The 21,434-nt window shown below is 45.9% G+C and overlaps 1 protein-coding gene across 2 annotated transcripts in view; it reads left to right on the top strand.

The window, feature by feature from the left end:
• Window positions 1-603: 603 nt before the first annotated feature.
• Window positions 604-21,434, top strand: part of LOC135917479 (uncharacterized) — a 58,278-nt gene continuing 37,447 nt past the window's right edge. The window contains exons 1-3 of one of the 2 annotated variants that reach the window (XM_065451048.1): window positions 604-784; window positions 10,450-10,548; window positions 15,748-15,846. In XM_065451048.1, coding sequence (XP_065307120.1) covers window positions 736-784; window positions 10,450-10,548; window positions 15,748-15,846 — 247 coding nt within the window. In that variant the 5' untranslated portion in view covers window positions 604-735. The remainder of the gene's footprint in view (window positions 785-10,449; window positions 10,549-15,747; window positions 15,847-21,434) is intronic. The other variant, XM_065451055.1, reaches the window with a different exon arrangement.

The raw sequence follows: 21,434 nt of genomic DNA, 5'->3' as shown, positions 1-21,434 counted from the left end.
AGATAAAATAGCATTTGTGCGGTTTTAATTATGTTCCTGGCTGTCACATCAAATTATATTAAACTGCACGTTGCTGTAATAAAACAATAACGAATGAATTGCCTGCTTATCGCACATTCTTTATCTCTAAAGAATATTTAACGCACTATAATTATGCACCACGTCCATTGAATTCAAAGGAAGACCCTAAAGCATAGTAAGTATAAGAAGTTCGTTTTCATCGGTGACAAAAAAAAGTTGAAGTAGATCAACTGAAATAGTGTCGCCTGATAACTACATCAATTTGTTAATGCTCTACAAAATTATACAAGCCGCGGCCAGCGCACCTGCGTTTTCACATTTAGCGTGCGGTGGTACTCCCATTTCTATAATATAAGGAAGCGCTTACGGCATTAGTCCTGCCTTCCTCTTCATGCACCTTTAAAAGTTTAAATGCTAGGTCATTGTATCGGAGGTCGTCGTGAAATAGTTGGACTTTTCTGCGCGGAGCACGGTGAAAAGGTCATCACATAGCATTAAGCGCTTTTTTTTTTCTTTCTCGACAACTTTCGAGCTACAGTTTATTGAACACGACGATCACATGCACTTGTCGAGTTGGAAATCTCCGTCTGGTATATACATCTGAAACGTCATCTATAGTGTCACTTATAAGCGAAATTCATTGCGCTGCTTCAGACTGGCGACAGGACGACGAGTGTATAACGCGTAAGGAATCGCTTCGCAAATTGGCTCGAAATGGTGCGAACTATGGTTATCGCTTTGGCAGTCGTGACTTTCGTTGCAGGTAAGTAGCTTCCAACTGATTATTAGACTGATTACATACGGAAACGCCTGTACTACCTTATGTGACTAGCAGATGGACTACAAATACCTATGTTTCACGCAAGTTGAGCATAAACATGAATTGTTTAACATGGCTGCAACCTGTTTTCTTTTTCTTAAGACAGAAAATCTCCATTACATTAAGCGGAAAGAAAGTGCAGAAGAAATTACGACAGTGCTTGCGCGCCTTTGAAACACAGTTTCCGACTTGAAGTAGAAATTATAACATCTAAAAAAAGGAGAGCAGACTTGTGCGACCTTGCAGTACTACAGCGCAATTTCCAGCGAAGGTGTATTTTTCGAACAGCTAGATTAAGAATTTCATTTGCCTGTAATTAGGTCGCACACTTTAATACGTTGCCCTAATATGAATCACTTGTTCCAAAAATCTACGCGTTCGAGCACTTGTTTAGCGAATTTTCAGTGAAGGCCCTACTTCCCTAACACACTTTAGGTTTACATGCACATCAGCCATAACGCCCCCCTCCCCCTCTCCTCGGTTAAACTTTTCGTTAAATTTGAACTCGGTGGCAATTATAGTTCTCCCAGGGCAGCAGGCGAAGTTCTGCGATGCTCGTAGAGCGCAATTATAACGCTTTGGGGTGCTTACAAAAGGCCGTAATTGACCGAGACACTTTGAATTTCGCTTACGCGTCACCTGTAAACTGCTCCCTATTTTCCCGAAATATAAACTAGGTGTCTCGTTTAGTTCACTGACAATATCCGGGAAACCTCCTACTTACCTCATAGAAGGCACAAAGATCGGCCGGAATCGAGCATGAAGTAATTATTTGTGACAATCAAAATTAAGCAAGAAATGCTACCTATTCCCCAAGCAATACCTTACATGGCCCCTATTTCCACTGCATGTGCACTCTGTGTCGCCTACTCTTTGGCTAACACTTTGTAAGACATAACGGATAACGGCCGTATAACGGTTTGGAGCGCTTTCAATCACTTTAAAGCGCCCGTTTCCAATATCGTAAATGTGAACTCAATGCCCCGTGCAGTTGTCCTAGGACTTTCGGAAACATTGAGGATAACAGCCACGAAATGCTTTGAAGCACTAGCATAGAAGAAGAACAACTTTATTGAAGAATAAAACGCTCAATGTGCGGAACCCCTGGACAAGGGCCCCACTGGCTTCCGCGCGCCGTCTTGCTTGTAGGATGATGGCCCTTCAGACTTCTTCCCGTGAACTGGACAACGGCGCCTCCCATTGTGTACGTTCCGTAATTTCTGTGTTTGTCTTTTGTGTATATGCCGTGCATGCCCATGAGATGTGGTGTAATGCTGGCGTGGCCCCGCACCATTAGCATGTGTCCGTATATCTTTCGGGATGAATTTTATGGAGAATGTGCAGGTTGTTACATGTACAGGTTTGCAGCTATCTCCATATAACCTGTTCTCCCTTACTGAGTTTCTTATCTGTAGGTGGAAGGTTCATTATATTTCCTCTGTGATAGTTTAAAATTGCAGAGTAGTTTTGGTCAATCGGGATCAGATCGACAGAGGCGTCCTGTGAGCACCCGTGGTGACAGAGCATGCGCCCAAGCTACCCTGTCAGCCTCTTCATTTCCCCGGGTTCCCTCATGACTGGATACCCATAAAAGGTGAAATCCGGCTCGGAGTTTTAGAGAGAGAGAGAATGAAGAGGAAAGGCAGGGAGGTTAACCAGATATGAGTCTCCGGTTTGCTACCCTACACTGGGGATGGGGGATAGGGGTTAGAAAGAAGATGACAGAGAGGAAAAGGAAAAAAAACGAACATATATCTCGCATAATCATATAGGCTGTGGTTATACTCGTCTGGCTATACTCGTCTCCCGAGGTAGCTTCTGCTGCCGCTTGAGAGTCTGATAGGATGGTTATTTGTTGTTGGTTTAGTTCCATCGCTTTGATAGCAAGGGCTATTGCAATTTCTTCCGCTTCCACGATAGTGGTGTTGTGAGTGGAGGCGCTAGTGATTTCTCTGCCCAAGTAGTCGGTGACAGCAGCTACTGTTCTTTTCTGCCTGCCTGGGTATCTTGCGCGTCCACGAAGCCGGAGTTCGGTTTGTCACCGTGCGTTTTCTCGTATGCAGCTCTGGCTTCTCTTCTGCCTGCATGTAGAGTTGGGTCCATATTTCTGGGTATTGGCACCACTTTCATGCTGTTTCTGATTTTTGTGGGGATGGGTTTAGCTTTGTTCTGTTTTTCTAGGAGCTCGTAATACCCGAGTCTGCCAAGGAGTTTCCTACCCGTGGTCGTTTGTGTGAGTCTGTTTCTTTGAGTTATCAGTTCAGTTTGTGCCAGTTCCTCGAATGTGTTATGAATCCCGAGAGACATGAGTTTTTCGGTTGAGGCGCATTGCGGAATTTGTAGGGCGATCTTGTATGCTTTCTTTAAGCACGAATTGATCGCATCCCTCTGTGTTTCCGTTAGCTGGTAATACGGCAAGCTGTAAATGAAGCGGCTAACTACCAGACTGCTGATTCGGTGAAGGGTGTCTGATTCTTTCATCTCGGTCCTTTTCGTGGCTACCCGATTTATCATTCTTGCGACTTGTTGTGTTGCCTCTTGATGAGGTTAAGCCCGTGTTGGCAGTGTTGATTTGATTGTAGCCACAAGCCTAGTACCCGGATTGTGGTCTTCTCAGGTATAGCATTACTGGCAAGTCTGATTTCCAGTTGAACGGCAGGGTCCATCCGGGCTGTAATTTCCGATTTCTCCGACGCGCATTGCAGCTGTCTGGCTCGCACGTATGTCTCGATTTCACAGGCAGTTGCTTGTAATCGTTCTTCTTTTTCGCGTAGCGACCCGGTGACACACCAGTCTGTAATGTCATCCGTGTATAGGGCGTGCTGGATACCCTGGATAGCTTGTAGTTTCCTTGCAAGGCCTATAATCGCCACGTTAAATAGCGTTGGCGAGATCACTGCACCCTGGGGAGTGAAGGTCTTGATTGAAGGTCTTGACCTTGACCTTGACGGTCTTGATTTCTCATGCGCCAAATTTAATCTCAGCGGTTTGTTGGTTTAAAAAGCTGCCAACATAGTTGTATATCCACTCTCCACAGTTTGTTTCAGCCAGGCCATCGAATATTCCATGGTGGCTTACGTTATCAAAAGCTCCCTTATGTCGATGGCCATGACAACGTGTTCGCTTGACCTTGGTATATATGTTACGACTTGTTCCTTCAACTGTAGGAGGATGTCTTGGGATGAGAGCTTGGGTGTGAATCCAAACATAGTTTCTCGAATGGTTTTATTGTCCTATACGTAGTTTTGTAATCGAGAGTTCACTATCCTTTCAAATAGTTTCCCCAGGCAGGAAGTTAGAGAGATTGGTCTAAGGTTACTAATTGCTTATTCCTTGCCAGGCTTGGGAAATAAAACTATTTGAGCGTGCTTCCCCTGCCCTGGAATAGTACCTTGTTGCCATTGTTCATTTATAAATGTAGCATATGCCTCTAAAGCTTCATCGCTTAGGTTTCTAATCATGGGGTTAGTGATCCGGTCTTTACCTGCAGCTGTGTTTCGGGTCATTTTCGCTATGGCAGCTCTAACTTCTTCGATGGAGATGGGTTCATCGAGTTCAGAGTGAGGCGCCCCCCCCCCCCCCGTATTTGGTCTCACAGGGTGGGGGAGATGGGTCTGTTCCGAAGAACTTGTTATATAATTCTTCGTTGAGTTCTTGTTCCATCCCTGGATACGTATGGATTAGCCGCTCCACCACTTTACAGCCCTCGTTCTTGGTTTTGGTTGGTTCCATAATTTCTGTTACTATGCGCCAAGTTTTTGCGGTACTCGGTTTGTCATTAAGGTAGTCACAGAAGCGTTCCCAATTGGACGTAGATAGTTGCGAACTCTTCCGCTTTGAGGCTCATTTCTGCAATGCGTAGTTTTAGATTCCAGTTCTGTCTTTGTCGTTTCAATCTTTTCGTTAGGCCTCTGCGTGTCTCCCAAAGATGCAGTGAGTGAGGGTCTATCTCAGATGTCTCGCATGTATGGGCTAGTTCTTTGGTGATTTTATCCTTTTGTGTTCTTAAACTTTCACAACATTTACTTAAACCCTCGATTGTGGTGCTTTGTTGATTTTGCATACGGCGGTTTTTCACCCAGTCGGTAATTTTGGCTATTCCTATGTGTCGTTTGATTTTCTCAGTCCGAATTGTGGTGCTGATGAAGTAATGTCCACTGCCTAAATCATTTAGGGTGTTTATCCTTTACGTATATTCACAACTCTGCACTATCGTGAGGTCCGGGCTGGTGTCTATGCTAACACTGATGCCTTGTCGAGTGGGCACTGCAGGATCCGTTATAAATGTCATGACGAGTTGTTCCGTTTGTGCCAGATTGTTTCTGCCCTTAGCGTCCTGTTTCAAGTGTCCGCATAGGATCTTTGACGTTGAAGTCACCTACTATCACCAGGGGTCTCCCCTTCACCAGGCAGGCAGTTTCCTGCAGGAGGCTGTCAAACTTTGTCTTTCTCTGGCTTGGTGGACTGTAAATGTTTAGTATAAAGGCACTCTTTTTGTTCAGGCCTTTATATACGATTTCTATTAGTAGATACTTAATATCCGGGTTGGTTAAAGGACTGTGTTTGATTGCGGTAATCGATTTCGCTACCAGAGTCGCTATTGGTTTCTCCGAATCCGCGTGTGTGTACACCTCGTATCCCTGAAGGTTTGGAGGGGATCCGACTTCCTGAAGGGCTAAGACAGCTGGTGGCTCAGTCTACTCTGCGAGCTCACCAGCTGTGTTAAAAGTCCCCTTTTTCGCCGGTATCCACGATAGTTCCACTACCAGATTTCGCAATTATCTGTTATAGTTGGTTTATGTTTAGGCACGGCTGCTTTCTTGTGCAATGGCTGCTAGCCCTGGTCTGGCGTATGGCTTCTCGGCACTCTCTCTAATGTTAGCTCCGGTAATTTGCTTACGCACTGTTTTCATAATTTCAATTTGCAGCGCCTGGAGTTTTTTGTCGGACTTCACAACAAGCTCACTCATTTGTTGCGTTAGTTGTTGTGTTATTTGGGCTGACACCTGTTGGGTGATCTGTTCTGCTATTGAGGGTAATAGTTGTTGGAAAGTCTCTTGGATTTGTGTTTGGAGTGCTTCGACCGTTAGCCTTTCTCCCTGTAATCTAGGGCGCTTTTGGGGTGCTGGTACAGGTTGCCCCGAAGCTTGCTCTGAATGTGGCAGTTTTGCCTGTGTGTTGTGTTGCTACGATTGCATTTGCTTTTGTATCGCATTCTCACGCTCTAAGTCGCCTAAGCGAGCTTTCATGAGTTCTATAGCTCTCGTTCTAGGCGCGTTATCTGAGCAGTTGTTTGAGGTGTGGGTTGGGAGGCTATTGCTGACCAGCTCCCCTTGTTTTTGTCTCCTTCATGCTTTGGATATTGGTCCTTGTTCTTGTGCTGGTTGGTGCTTTGCGTCTCCTCTTTTTTTCTGTCCCGGGAGTTGGATCGGCCTCGGGAGGTTGACCTTGTACGCGAGCGGGTCCTTTCCCGCCAGTCAGCGTTCTCTCGGTCCGAACTGAGCCACCTCTTCTTGGGGGTTCCTGTGACGTGGTTATGTTGTCTCATACGCTGTCTTCCCCTTTGCGGGACGCGCTTCAGTTTTTTGGTGCACTCTGGTGCCGCTGTAGGATGAGCTCCCTCGCACAGAGCACATTTGGGCTCACATTCATGCTCCGCTGGCTGGTCGCGGAGGCCACATTTCGCACAAAGCTTGATAGTTGATGTTGGACAGACATCCGTCAGTACCCAGCAGCTGCGAAGCAACTGAACACGGCGGCGGTCAGACCTGCGACGCAGCAGAGGGTGCTAAGAATCCCTGGATCCGCACATGTCGCCATTGGAATCTGAACCTGGCAACGCTTAACGCTAGAACGTTATCTAGTGAGGCGAGTCTAGCGGTGCTAGTGGAGGAATTGGAGGTCAGTAAATGGGATATAATAGGGCTCAGTGAAGATAGGAGGACAAATGAAGCACATACATTGCTAAAAAGCGGGCACGTCCTGTGCTACCGGGGCTTAACGGAAAGACGAGAACTAGGAGTGGAATTCCTGATTAAGAAGAATATAGCTGGTAACGGACAGGAATTCGATTATCATTAGCGAGAGGGTGGCAGGTCTTGTTGTGAACCTTAATAAGAGGTACAAATTGAAGGTCGTAGAGGTGCATGCCCCTACATCCAGTCATGATGACGAGGAAGTCGAAAGCTTCTATGAAGACGGGAAATCGGTGATGGGTAAGGTCAAAACAAGATACACTGTACTGATGGGCGACTTCAATGCAAGGTAGGCAAGAAGCAGGCTGGAGACAAGACAGTGGGGGAATATAGCATAGGTTATAGGAATAGCAGGGGGAGTTATTAGTAGAGTTCGTAGAACGGAATAATTTGCGGATAATGAATACCTTCTTCCGGAAGCGGGATAGCCGAAAATGGACGTGGAGGAGCCCGAATGACGAAACTAGAAATGAAATAGACTTTATACTCTGCGCTAACCCTGGCATCATACGAGACGTGGACGTGCTCGTCAAGGTGCGCTGCAGTGACCATTGGATGGTAAGAACTCGAATTAGCCTAGACTTGAGGAAGGAGCGGAAGAAACTGGTACATAAGAAGCCGATCAATGCGTTAGCGGTAAGAGGGAAAATAGAGGAATTCCGGATCAAGCTACAGAACAGGTATTCGGCTTTAACACAGGAAGAGGACCTTGGTGTTGAAGCAATGAACGACAATCTTATCGGCATCATTAAGGAGTGCGCAATAGAAGTCGGTGGTAACTCCGTTAGACAGGGTACCAGTAAGCTATCACAGGAGACGAAAGATCTAATCAAGAAGCGCCAATGCATGAAAGCCTCTAACTCTACAGCTAAAATAGAACTGGCAGAACTTTCGCAGTTAATCCACAAGCGTAATACAGCTAACCTAAGAAAGTACAGAATTGAACATGCTCTCAGGAATGGAGGAAACCTAAAGGCAGTGAAGAAGAAACTAGGAATAGGCAAGAATCTGATGTATGCGTTAAGAGACAAAGCCCGCAATATCATTGCTAATATGGATGTGATCGTATAAGTGGCTGAGGAGTTCTATAGAGATTTATACAGTACCAGTGGCACCCACGACGATAATGGAAGAGAGAATAGTCCAGAGGAATTTGAAATCCCACAAGTCCACAATACCTCATGACCTCGAGCGTACCGGAATCTTGGAGAAACGCTAACATATTCCTAATCCATAAGAAAGGGGACACCAATGACTAGAAAAATTATAGACCGATCAGCTTATTGTCCGTTGCCTACAAACTATTTACTAAGGTAATTGCAAATAGAATCAGGAACACCTTAGACTTCCGTCAACCAAAGGACCAGGCAGTATTCCGTAAAGGCTACTCAACAATAGAGCATATTCACACTATCAATCAGGTCATAGAGAAATGTGCGGAATATAACCAACCCTTATATCTAGCTTTCAGTGATTGCGAGAAAGCGTTTGATTTTGTCGAAACCTCAGCAGTCATGGAGGCATTGCGGAATCAGGGTGTAGACGAGCCATATGTAAATATACTGAAAGATATCTATAGCGGCTCCACAGCCACCGTAGTCCTTCATAATGAAAGCAACAAAATCCCAATAAAGAAAGGCGTCATGCAAGGAGATACGATCTCTCCAATGCTATTCACAGCGTACTTACAGCAGGTATTCAGAGACCTGGATTGGGAAGAATTGGGGATAAGAGTTAATGGAGAATACCTTAGTAACTTGCCAGTCGCTGATGATATTGCCTTGCTTAGTGATTCAGGGGACCAATTGCAATGCATGCTCACTGACTTGGAGAGGCAAAGCAGAAGGGTGGGTCTAAAAATTAATCTGCAGAAAACTGAAATAATGTTTAACAGTCTCGGAAGAGAACAGCGATTTACAATAGAGAGCTAGACACTGAAAATGGTAAGGGAATACATCTACTTAGGGCAGGTAGTGACCGCGGATCCGGATCATGAGGCGGAAATAATCAGAAGAACAAGAATGGGTTGGGGTGCGTTTGGCAGATATTCTCAGATCATGAACAGCTGGTTGCCATTATCCCTCAAGAGAAAAGTGTATAATAGCTGTGTCTTACCGGTACTCACCTACGGGGCAGACACCTGGAGGCTTACGAAAAGGGTTCTGCTTAAATTGAGGCCGACGCAACGGGCTATGGAAAGAACAATGATGGGTGTAACGTAAAGGGGTGAGAAAAGAGCTGATTGGGTGAGGGAACAAATGCGATTTAATGACATCTTAGTTGAAATCAAGAAAAAGAAGTGGGCATGGGCAGGACATGTAATGGGGAGGGAAGATAACCGATGGTCATTAAGGGTTACGGACTGGATTCCAAGGGAAGGGAAGCGTAGCAGGTGGTGGCAGAAAGTTAGGTGGGCGGCTGAGATTAAGAAGTTTGGAGAGACGACATGGCCGCAATTAGTACATGACCGGGGTAGTTGGAGAAGTATAGGAGAGGCCTTTGCCCTGCAGTGGGCGTAACCAGGCTGATGATGATGAATTCCTAAACCGGCACTCAGACTACCGCGTTGCAAACGGTTCGTACCCTCCCCGTGTTTGAGGCCTTGGCTTGCCTCGTATTGCCAGAGCACTGTTAGTGAAATTAAGAGTTGGCTCTGCGTTGGTGCGCAAGCGCTTGTATCGTCGAGGACATGTGGACAGTCCGTCGTGCACGTCCTGTGGCTCCTGTGAGACAATAGAGCGACTTATATTGGAGTGTCACGCATTCGTCACGCAACATGCACTGCTAATTAACGAATATGAACTGATTGGACTCAAGTTTACAACCCTTGACGATTGCCTCTTTCCGAGAGGCTGTGCTGCTCAACGCAACCAGGCCCCTAGAGCGTTGCTAACTTTCTTGCAGCAAATTTATTTGGCCTCCAGTTTATAGACATTTTTTCCGTGTTCCTACTATCTTTTGTCCGTGTCTCTGTTATTTGCTTATTTCATATTTTCTTTACTATTTCTTTGTTTCCTATTTTCTTCTCTTCTCCTTCTTTCCTTCCCTCCTCCCGTCAGAGTAGGCAGGCATTGTGCCCCTCTCGGCGGCAGTCGTCAGCTTGCGCACTCCCCGTTCCCCTTTTGTGCTTGTATGTTTCCAAATCTAATAATAATAATAATAATAATAATAATAATAATAATAATAATAATAATAATAATAATAATAATAATAATAATAATAATAATAATAATAATAATAATAATAATAATAATAATCTCGGGTTCCAAGCAGGGAGAGGTCTATTGCGACAGATGTATTGTGGAGGTTATTCGATTACGCTTGCTTTTGTTAATCAGCCGTAAGAGTCACAGGACTTCAAAATTCATAAGGAGAAAATGCCGCCAATACGCTTTCAAGGGCATCGGAACTTTGATTTTCGCAGTTAGCAGCAGAGCCATAAACCACGGCCTAATGAGTCGATGGAGATCGACGGAAGAGGCCTCCGTTTTGCAATGGACAAATAGGATGACGAAGATGACAATCATACTGACGGCGCTTCAATTACAAATACTTCCAATCACTGATCCCACTTAGTCCCATTTACGGTTAATGCAGACGAAACTGAATGGCGTTCATTTTTCTTTCTCGCAGGCATCCAAGTCCCTGATGGAATCGGCCAAAGCTCTGAACCAAAGTATAACCTAACTCAAGAGTCTAATTCTACAGGAGAACCGCAAGAAACAAGCTCAGGTGCGGCACCTTGCAATACCCGGCTAATTTTCATGTTTCAGGATCGAACGATTCGCGAATTTTATTACTGCAAGTCCAGCCACGGGCAGTTGTTGACTGTTGTCTATGAAAACAAAACAAAAAACACTGAACATTATGATACTCCCTAAAGCGAAATTTGAGCGCAGTTCTATACATGCTTTGATTTCACGATATCTTGGCTAGCGTGGAGAATCTGCTCGTGCGACACCCTGTAAACAGAGCCAAGCGTTGGAAAGTAAGTAAAACTCGAAAACAACGATAGTGGCGAGCAGAGTCAGCGATCGCCGAAAATCTTATCAGCGGTGCAAGCGCTTCGGCTTTTATACATTACTCATCGAAGGTTCCATTTGACCGCTGGTGCCCGCGTGACTTCCAGAATGTATAATACACAATTCGCGAGGCGCATACAATTAGATTACAAATACTATGGCACCATCTCGTAGTCTCAGTGGAACTCTGAATTTTCTCCTAACCCTTTCTCCATACTCTCTTCCTCCGCTTTCCGCCTCGTGCTTTCACTGAAGCCTTCTACTCCACTTTCCTTCTCACACTGTCTTCTTTCATCTCCCGCTGCGCTCCGCGATCGCTTTTATCTTTCATTGTGTTCGTTCGATCCGTTACGCCGAGATACGAGGCACAGGCACGCCAACGCTCGCCGCAGGAACGGGTGCTTAAGAGCTGCGCGCTCTAAATCTCGCAGTTTCACCCGCAAGGCGAAGCATCGAATGCGATAGCTATAGTGTCATGATTGTGTCATGACGCTATATCATGACACTATAGTGTCATAGATTGCGATAGCTATAGTGTCATGCGTGCACAAGGAAACATGAACACATCACAGTCGATTACCGCGGAAACTCGCGGTCAAAATATGAAGAGCGGCAGCAGCAGCGCGTGAACTGATCTTCATGCTGCATCTCGCTTCAACGCGAAGAAAACGACGAAGACGCAGCGCACACGAACCTATCGACTCTCGGCGCATGTGCTCTGTCTTTCTCAAGTAGGGCCCGCGCGGCCGCGCCATAGGCAACAGTCGCAAGTAGTAGAACGCCCACCCTCTCCTCCCCGCGGTGTCTCTCGCGCAACGGAAGACGACGCGCTTACTTGTGTGCGCAAGATAGTTCCACATCGTCGGCTCACCCTTGCACGATTTCACTAGCACATAAAGTCCTGGCGTGCGCCGGCTTTCAAACACATGAAAACCTTACACTTGCACTGCATTATGGTAGCTGCATGTTGGCTGTTTCACAACATACGCGCGAATAGAAAATTACCGTCGGTTTGCGATGAAACCTGCGTCAAGGGTGGGAGATGAACATGTACCTTCCGTTCAGCGTGCTAACACGAAGGAGCTAGCAATAAATCAAAATCCAGATTTGGATGAGTTCGTGTATTCATAAGGTCTTCCAATACCAGTTACCATCCGTCCATCCGCACCCGTCCCGCCTTTGTGCGTTCGTTGCCCAGACCTTTTCGAACTGCGTTTAGAAAGCCTGCCAGCAGAAAGTCATATTCTCACGCATTCACGCATTATTGATAAACTGTGGTAGTAATCGTCGTCACGGAAGTGGTTAGAGCACAGCACTGTCGTTCTTGAGCGCTTGAAATTCTTTCGATTCACAGCAGCCTCCCATTTAGCTCCAAGCTTCTTGCCTTGCGGGGAGTAATGGAACATCGTTGCGGCCGCTGCTTTTCGTGCAACCGCAGGCTGCACAGAACGCCGGCATGATCGGCGCACCGCTTCAATTGATGCTGCGCACGTCAACTACCACTCTACATACGCACAAACAGAGGAATGCAGGCTCGAGCGAGGGTGATTATGACGGCACGCATACAGAAACAAGCGTGGTCAGGCACGGTCGCAGAGACTGCGAAGGAGCGGAACACCAGTGCTGACATCACTACGCCGCGGTTTCCGGTCTCCGCTCGCATCGTCAGCGTCAGAAGCAGCGCGCGGCGCTCGACGGGGGGCAGAGGGACAGCGCAATTTTAACTGGCAATTACGTCGTTCCTAAGTGAAAAATCCCGCCCAAAATTTACGTGCATGGTTTATAATGTTCCCGCATTCGTATACGAGCATCTTAATGAATTCGACAAACTTCAGCTTCCCTTTAAGGAGGTATGGTAGGGTAAATGGTACATGTTAGTTTTAACCTAATATTTTAGAAACGGTTGCAGATATTCGCATCAAATTTCGCGCGCTTACAAAAGATGCTCTTGGGTACAACACGAATCACTTTGTTTGTGTCTAGACGGTTTGCCTTTTCTGTGGCCCACCCTCAAATTTTCAGGTGTGTTTAATTATTTTAAGTACCTCTTCTCTGAAACCATGAAGAGAAGTGTGATGATATTATACGGCGTTATTCTAAATACCCATAGGTTATATCTGAACTAAAAAGATATCATATCAACTTTGGAGTTCACACCTAAAAAAAGATATCTGTGTTGCACAAAGCCACAAGGGGGGGTTTCTTGCAGTGTAAATTTTTCCAGTGTTATCATTCATATGATCAGAGATTCTTTTTATTTGAGAATATTTTGTCTGGTTGTAGTACATGTGTACAAAGTTTCACTGGATTGGGATGAATACTTCTGAGAAAAGGTACATTGAATACGAAAAATTCACTAAAAATGCAATTTGAGAAAAATGAAGTTTTATGTTCAAATATAGCTTGTGGATGCTCAAAATGCCCCAGAAAAATACATTACACTGCTGACTTTCTTGCAGGTGTCTCCAAAACCTTTCTTAGGGTTTCTTTTTATCCGTCGTTCTTCCTTGCTCTCGGCGGAGTCAGCATTCTGCCCTGTTACAATATTACAAAACTTTTAGCCTCAGTGATCCCTTCAGTTGATAGTCGGCGTTCATGTTATCCACTTCTCTTCTCTTGTGTCCTGTCTGCACACCTCACCATTTTGCATAATGAATCCTTAACAACTAGCTCAGCTTTCTGTTGTTCTAAATTACAAAACAGACCTGGAAAATTTCGAATGGCCTCCAGAACCGCTTTTCGTGCTGAATTACTGTCATTGTAGTAGGCTACGGCATTGTTAGTTGCTGTCTTCAATGTGTAAGCACTGAAAAAGTTGTCTTGGGGCAGCGGCACCAGATGAGTTGGTTGAGCAAATGATTGGTGTTCTGTGTTTGTTCATGAATACATTTGCTCAGAAGACCAATTACCTTTGAAAGTTCTTTCTGCTCCATTTGCTGGACGATCGTGCCATCTTCTGGACAAGTAATATATTTGATACTCGAAACAGCGGCGACCACGACCACGTAAGCAAAAGCAAGAATACATTTGACGTATGAGTTCTTTTCTACAAAGCACTATTACGTTAAACTCTTGCTTTGAGTTGTTAACAAATTAGACTTCGCCCGGCCATCTGTTAACCACTTCGTTAGTCCAGATGGTTGAGCGGCTGCCCCATAAAGACGGTGGTCCAGCGGGTTCGAGCACCCGCAGCCGGACGAATTTTTCATAAACTGCGATGCTTTTCTTTCGAGGAAACCGCATGAAAATCCTTTGTGGCAATTGCTACGATTGGTTGAATGTCTCGTTTTCTTTTAATTTGTATAGGATTTTTAGAACAGATCATTTACTTACCACACACACACAATAAAAAAAGAACACGTCATAACGAAGAAAACGGCGGATGACAGCGATAAACAAACCGGCCTCTGCCCGCCATTTTTAAATGCCAGAGCACGCGGCACACTTCGGTGCGACATTTGAACCACTTTGAGTGGGCGCTAGATGTCGCGCTTTCGCAGGTTTGTTCCTAATAGTGCAGTGGATCTTTCTGTGCAAAAATTGCAAATTCGCTTTATTCGGGGGTTTACCCTACCATACCCCGTTAACTGCGTGCCGAGCCGCTTTTCGCTAACCGCGTCACAACGCCAGGCGCCGCCACTGCGCTTGAAAGCTACCCCAAAAGTAACAAAATTAGTTAGAGTAATGTCGGGGGTTACAGAAAGCGTCCAAACTCGTCCCAGTAAGATTATGTGCATGCGAAACTGCGTCAAAGCGCCCCGTGCAACCAGTGTGCGCAAAAAACTACCGAAATAAGTTAAAATAATGTTGGGCTCATAGAAAACGTCGCAAACATCTCACAGTACGAATCATTTATTCGACTTAACTGTGCCACGAAGTCCGAGCTGTTTTTCGCTAACTGCGTCCGAAGTCTAGGTTCCCTGCCATAAGCCTAATTGCTTGAAATGCGTCGCAGACTGTCGAACAAATTATGTCACTTCCTTATGTTAAATTATTTGATTTTGATACTCCTAGCAGTATATTCTTCTAATTTCTAAATTATGTTTATTTAACCCATGCGCTACTATGCGCATTTAGTTTTTGATTTCATTCGAATATACAGACTTGAAACCGCCTGCCTTTTGTCCAATCCCTCTAGTGGGTATGAGCCAGTATTTCTAGGAAATACAAGGCGAGACTGTGTTCGCTGCTAAGAACTTGTGGTCATAGTGACTGAATCCTGACAGCTTTGACCATAAATTTGTAGCGGCCTGGACAATAAATTCTCTCCAGATGGGTCGCTTATTCGAAATCCATAACCTGCAAGACTGCTGATGATGCACAAAGCTACAAAAAACAAGATTTCACAAAAAGGCAAAAGAGAAAGCAAACTAGAGATAGGAACCATATTATATGAATTCTGTACCGCAAGTGACTGTCGGCGAAAAACGTTTATTTATATGACTTCTACTTCAGCAAGACCACCCAACCTATAAAAGCATTTTTGCAGAACGCTACTATTACGTGAGTCATAGCTACGAGGTTATCATGTGTTGAATCTGCGGGTTTCCCTCGGTGTCCTAGAAGGGAGAGGTACATTCCGCCACATGATCCGTTGAGGTTATTCGATTACGCTTGACTTTGTTAATCAGACGTAAGAGTCACGGGACTGCAAAATTCATAGGGAGCAAATGCCGCCATTAGGCTTTCAAGGGCTTCGGCACCTTGCTTTTCGCAGTTGGCAGCAGCGCCATAACCCATAGCCTATCGAGTCGAGAGAGATTGGCTGGAAAGGCAATGGATACAAAATAGCATGACGAAGATGATAAACGTACTGACGGCGCTTCCATTAACTTACTAATCCCATTTAGTCCCAGCTATACGGCTAATGCCGACGAAACTTAATGGCGTCCGTTTTTCTTTCTCGCAGGAGCCGAAGTCTCTCGTGATAGCGTCGAACCCACTGAAACACCGTCTACAGCAACTCAAAAGTCATCTACTACAGGAGGACAGCATCAAAGAAGCTCAGGTGCGGCACCATGCAATACCGGGCTAGTTTTCATGTTTCAGGACCGGACGACGCACGGATGTAGGTACCGCAAGGCCAGCCATGGGCAGTTGTTGTCGGTTATCGTCTATGGAAACAAGGAAAAATCACCGACGATTACGATACTCTCTAATGCAAAATTCGAGCGCAGCTCTATACGCGTTTTAGCGTCGGGATATCTTCGCTAGCGTGGACAATCTGTCTTGTGTGACACGCTGCGAACAGAGCGAAGCGTTGCGAAACAAGTAAAGCGCAGGCGCAATGGTAACGGCGAGCAGAGCCGTGACCATGGAAATCTGATCGGCGGCTCAAGGACGTCGGCTTTTATACATGACTCGTGGAATGTTCCAGTGTAATCTCTGATGCCCACGGGGCTTCCAGAGACTATACAACGCAATTCGCGTGGCGAATACAATCAGGTGGATGGATGGATGTGGATGGATGTTATGAGCGTGCCTTCTTCAACGGGGTGGTGGGTTGCGCCACCAAGCTCTTGTTATTATACTGCCTAATGCACAAGCTAGGTTAAAAAAAGAAAAAAAAACTCCCATCACAAAAACTTCCTATCACCAAATTTTCTGACCCCCATTGTGAACTTTGTTTTGTGCATCTCCGTTTTTCGTCGTTTCCCTTCTTTTCTTCCACCAGTGTTGCGATCACCTCTTACTCTATTGCGGATGTGTTGACTTTCCACCTGCTCTCTCTGAACCCAAGAGCTTCAAGGAGGCGAGTGGTGCCTAAATCTAGCGCTGGGCAGATATCTTCACGTTTCAATAAACATGTTCCATCGTTTCCCTAGTTTTACCGCAGCAAGCGCATGGTACTGCTTCTTTCTTAAATTTCGCTTTATAGTTGCGTGTTCTAAGGCACCCTTATCTCACTTCGAAAAGTAATCAGCCTTTTTTCCATTATCATAAATTATTTCTTTAATTATTTCTTTTTTTCCTCTTAAGTAATTACTCATGGCAGGTTTCTTTTCCATTTCCGCCACCCATGAGATTGTCTCCACCTATCTGACTTTTCGTTTGTCGTCCATTGTTACCATGTTGCTGATCACACAAGTCATATACTGGCAGGTAAGCTTCCTAGTTCTTTTCTTCCACTGTGAGTGAACGTTCTTCCTGTACAAATAGCTCAACACTCTCGCAGACCATTTACCCTCTTCCATAATCCTCAGTCGTTCTTTATGATCAATTTTACTGTGAGCTTCCGTCACTTCAAAACTTGTCCAGCCCATATCATCCTGCACAGCTTCATTTGGAGTCTTCCCGTGAGGGCCCGATGAGAGGCGCCCCACTGACCTTTGGTTGCCATCGAGTCCTGATTGTAGCCCTAATTTCAAGCAAACAACCACATTTTTCAATGTAAGTCCTGGAACCATTACACATCTCCACATACTCCGGAGCACCTCGTACTTGTATCCCCATAGCGCACCGTGTTTCATTATGGCTGCATTTCTCTTCCCCGTTACTGTCATTGTTTTCTCGTGTGCTTCTGTATATCTATTGCCTTCGTTTATCGATATACCAAGGTATTTATATTCTCTTACTCGAGGTATTTCCTAGCCATGTATTGCCACTGTCTGTTCATTGTTTTAATTGAATACCACACCTGGTTTTCTAACGCTACATTTCAAACCTAAATTCTCGCCTTCCTTTCCACAAATATTACCCAGACGTTGAAACTCACTTTGCTTGTTAGCTAGGAACACAATGTCGCACGCATAATATAAACCTCGATGCTGCTGCTCTAATACTGTACCCGCCTGTTTGTATGAGAGATTAAATCCGATATTACTTTCTTCTAGCGCCCTCTGCATTCTCACCATGGACATCATAAAGAGCAGTGGAGATAAAGGGCACCCCTGCCTCAGTCCTTCGTTGTTATCAGCTTTCTCCTTGCTCCTCATCCCTTCCCATTCAACGCTAACGGTATTTTCTAGGTAAATCTATATCTCAAAAGATGTAGACAATCGTCGCCTAAGCCGTCGCCTTCCAGAATATCCCACAAAATGTTGTGGTCTACGTTGTCATACGCTCCTGTAATGTCTAAAAAGGCCACATATAACGGCATGCTTTTTGCTCTTGTTATTTCAGTACACTGAGTAAGAACAGATAAGTTATCATCCAAACGCCTACCTATTCTGAAGCCATTGTGGGGTTCTCCCGAGATGCCAAAATTTATCTGCGGATGCTTGCAGCTTTAATTTGATTGCCTGCATTGCTAACCTGTATATTAACGATCTAATGGTAATATCTAAAGATAGAATTCAATACGAGTGAATTCTATATTTGTCCCCCTTACCTTTATAAATTAAATTAATTCGTCTCTGTCGCCAACTGTCTGGTATTCGCCTATTTTTTTAGTGTTTCTTCCACTGCTTTCACCAGAGCGTCCTTACTTTTTGGTCCTTGTTCATTATTCAGCCTAATGGGAATGTCCTCTAGCCGTGTAGCTGTGCGCGTCGGAATTTTCTCTTTGACTTTGTTCCAGTTGAAAATTGTCAACACGAGCTCCTTTTCCGTCTGCTTCTCTTTCATGCTGTTTTTTTTCTTCAAATACAACCTCGTCATTGCCTCGAAAAGATTCGGCTGTTATTTTTCGGATGTAGTTTAAAGGCGCTTCTCCTTCCACTTTGTTTCCATCTTCGTCTAGGATATGTTGTTCTATTGTTGTTGACTTCCTGCCTAATAATTTGTTATGGTTCCAAAGTGTTCTAGGTGCGACCTTCTTTTTCTCACGTATTTCCGACAACCAACATTCACTTTCACCTTTTGTCTTTGCTTTCATTAGTATTCGAACCATATATGATGTGGTGATGTTGCTCACAAAGATCTAGCATTGACTTCCCGTTGTTGTCGGTATAGCCATATAGATCCGGTATGGGGGCATTCATGTCACATAATAGGATAATTTCGGCATCATTCCTCTAACCGAGTTATAGACGATCATTTCGAAGACGAAGACGAAGTGACTGTGAGCCAGGACGCTATCCTTCTAGCTATACTATTTTCGCCTGATTTCTGTGTATATCACGGGGGAACCGCCATGGGTTGTGGCACGGATGCAACTTGACGTCCCCGCGCCTCTGCCGGGAATGGCAACTTCAGTGGCGGCTGCGTCTAGGAAGCCCACTGGCCTCCAGAGCGACACCGAACGCGATGATACCAGTGTTTACTCGCTCAGCCGTGAGGACTTCTCCAATGACAACTTTCAGCTTGTGAGGAGCCGCAAGGCGAAACGAAGAAACACCAGGACCTACCTGTCTTCAAGCACATCGACTGCAGGACCAACTCAGAATGCCTCAGTCAGTACAATTCTATTTGCACCAGAACTCGCTACCGAGAACCTGAGGCCACCCAACAGACAGTCTGTCTCGGTGCTTCATGGAGCAGTGACGCCAAATCAAGTCGCGGACGTGAGAGTCAACACACAAAAATATTTATTGGCTATTGACGTCGTACATGAGACTGCGCTGCAAACTTTGAGCAAACTTACGAAACTTGGCGGCATGAAGGTGCGCTCGTGTATTCCTCTAGACAGTGACACCACTACTGGTGTCATCTACGACGTGGACGTCTCCATCTCGAACGCTGTCTTGCCTATTCTAGTGAAATTGGCCTTTGATGGCTTCGCCATAACTCACGTGTCTCGACTCGGCGAATCCCGCTGGGGGAAAGCAATTTTCAAAGGCCACTCTCTTCCCTCTCACGTCAAGGCGGGCCGCTTTAGACACCCCGTACGCCCATTTATCCGAAGGCCACTCAAATGCCCAAATTGCAGGATGCTGGGGCACGTAAGTGCTTTGTGCGAGAAGACGAGAGTTTGATCGCGCTGCGTAGATTCCCCAAGCTGCAGATTCCTGTGTAGCCACTGTTCTCAAACGCCCCAATTGCATTGGGTCCCATGATGGTACCTCAAACGACTGTCCCAAAATAAAGAAGGAACGGGAGGTCTTGAAGCAGATGACGAGAGACCGTTCATCTCGTCGGGAAGCTGTTGCAGCCGTTAGACAGCGCCGCTCCCGGTGCCGTCGGACTTCAAAGAACACAGATGCCTCGTTGAATAGCGCGCCACAACCAACAACTCCTCCTCCTCTGTCCCCTAGGCCTGGCGGAGTCGAGCCTAAGGTCGTGCCGCACAACACCAGTACTGAAGCTTTACCCGCGCTACCAAAGCGGCATACCCTGCCACGACTGATGCCACAGCCGAAGAAACCGCCGGGGCCACAGCCGATGGCACAGCTGAAGCCACAGTGGAAGCCACAGTCGAAGCCACAGCCGAAGCAACAACCGGAGCCACAGCTGGTGCCACAGCTGGTGCCACAGCCGGAGCCACAGTCACATCAAAGGATACAGCGCACCACGGTACAGTCCACAGCGCCGGCTTCCGATAAATTGCCCGACGAAGACCAGCAGTTTTACCGAGTTCTTCCAGAAGAAGTGTGACTTTGGCTGCAGGACAGGCTCCCAGAGGGAAACCTACAGAAGGCAGCACAGCTCGCGGAGGAATAATACACGCGCCGAAACTTCCAAGAAAACTTATTCAGGAAGATAGGTTAGCCGAAAAGAAGTATTGTTTAAAGCGGTTTTCTACTTACAATGCATTGTTGCCTAATAAGAAATTATGTGCCAGCGACGAGTTAAGTAGAGGGGTACCGATTAGAAAGCAGGCCGCGGTGGGGAAGAACTAGCAGTGACAACCCTGTCGGCTGAGGCCCATAAAGATGTAGAGCGCGCGTTCGAGGCCCGGAGACAAATTATCTGCTTCAGTTGTAGAAAGGAAGGCCATATTTCCTCAATTGTTTTTCTCATATTTCCTCAGGACTCATCTGTCCTGTGTTTTCCTCAGGGGCTAAAAAGGGGAAAGCGTCTGTATCAGACAAGTCGCAGAAGAGCAGAGTGCGTGCTTGCCACTTTCCAGGGCAACTTTGGCGGGCGTTTTTGGAAGGTTGCAAACCGAGGCAGCATTGAGACCGAGTTTACCCGTACACTTTCCTTATCTTTTTTTAAACAAATTGGAGCAACTTTTGGAAAGATGGGGAGGGGGGTCGATCCGTCGCTCTTCACCAGTCTACCTTACTCGGCATTAACGCGATTGTGGTCACGCGTCCTCTAAAAGAAACTTGAAAGATAATCTTCAAACAAGGAACCAGTTTACAATGTAATGTCCCCAGAGGGGCACTCTAGGCTGGGAGACACGGCTGATGACAATCAGGAGCCGCAGACTTGTGACGAATCAATTTCCGGATTAGTGGCTGTGTGACCTGTCGGGACGGGAGGAAGCGGAGCGCCTCGAGTCGAAATGGACGAGTCACTGCTTAGTCCCACATGCTCTCACTCGGAACAGCCTAGTAAGGTGACCGAGAGGCGCTCCGAGCGGTACAGATAAGTAGCCCTTCAATAACTGTTGTGCCGGAAACTGTGAATGAAGGAGCGGCCCTACTGAACATCTCGTTCTACACTAGGTCAAGTGCTAAATGTTAGAGGTCTCAGGATTCCAAGGGTCGGACGTACAGCCAACTTCTCGCGCCTGGGAAGTACGGGCCACAGCTTTTAGGGTTAGCGCAT

The sequence above is a fragment of the Dermacentor albipictus genome, chromosome 2 (assembly GCF_038994185.2).
Source record: "Dermacentor albipictus isolate Rhodes 1998 colony chromosome 2, USDA_Dalb.pri_finalv2, whole genome shotgun sequence".
Taxonomy (NCBI): domain Eukaryota; kingdom Metazoa; phylum Arthropoda; class Arachnida; order Ixodida; family Ixodidae; genus Dermacentor; species Dermacentor albipictus.
This window is presented reverse-complemented; position numbering and strand designations above follow the sequence as displayed.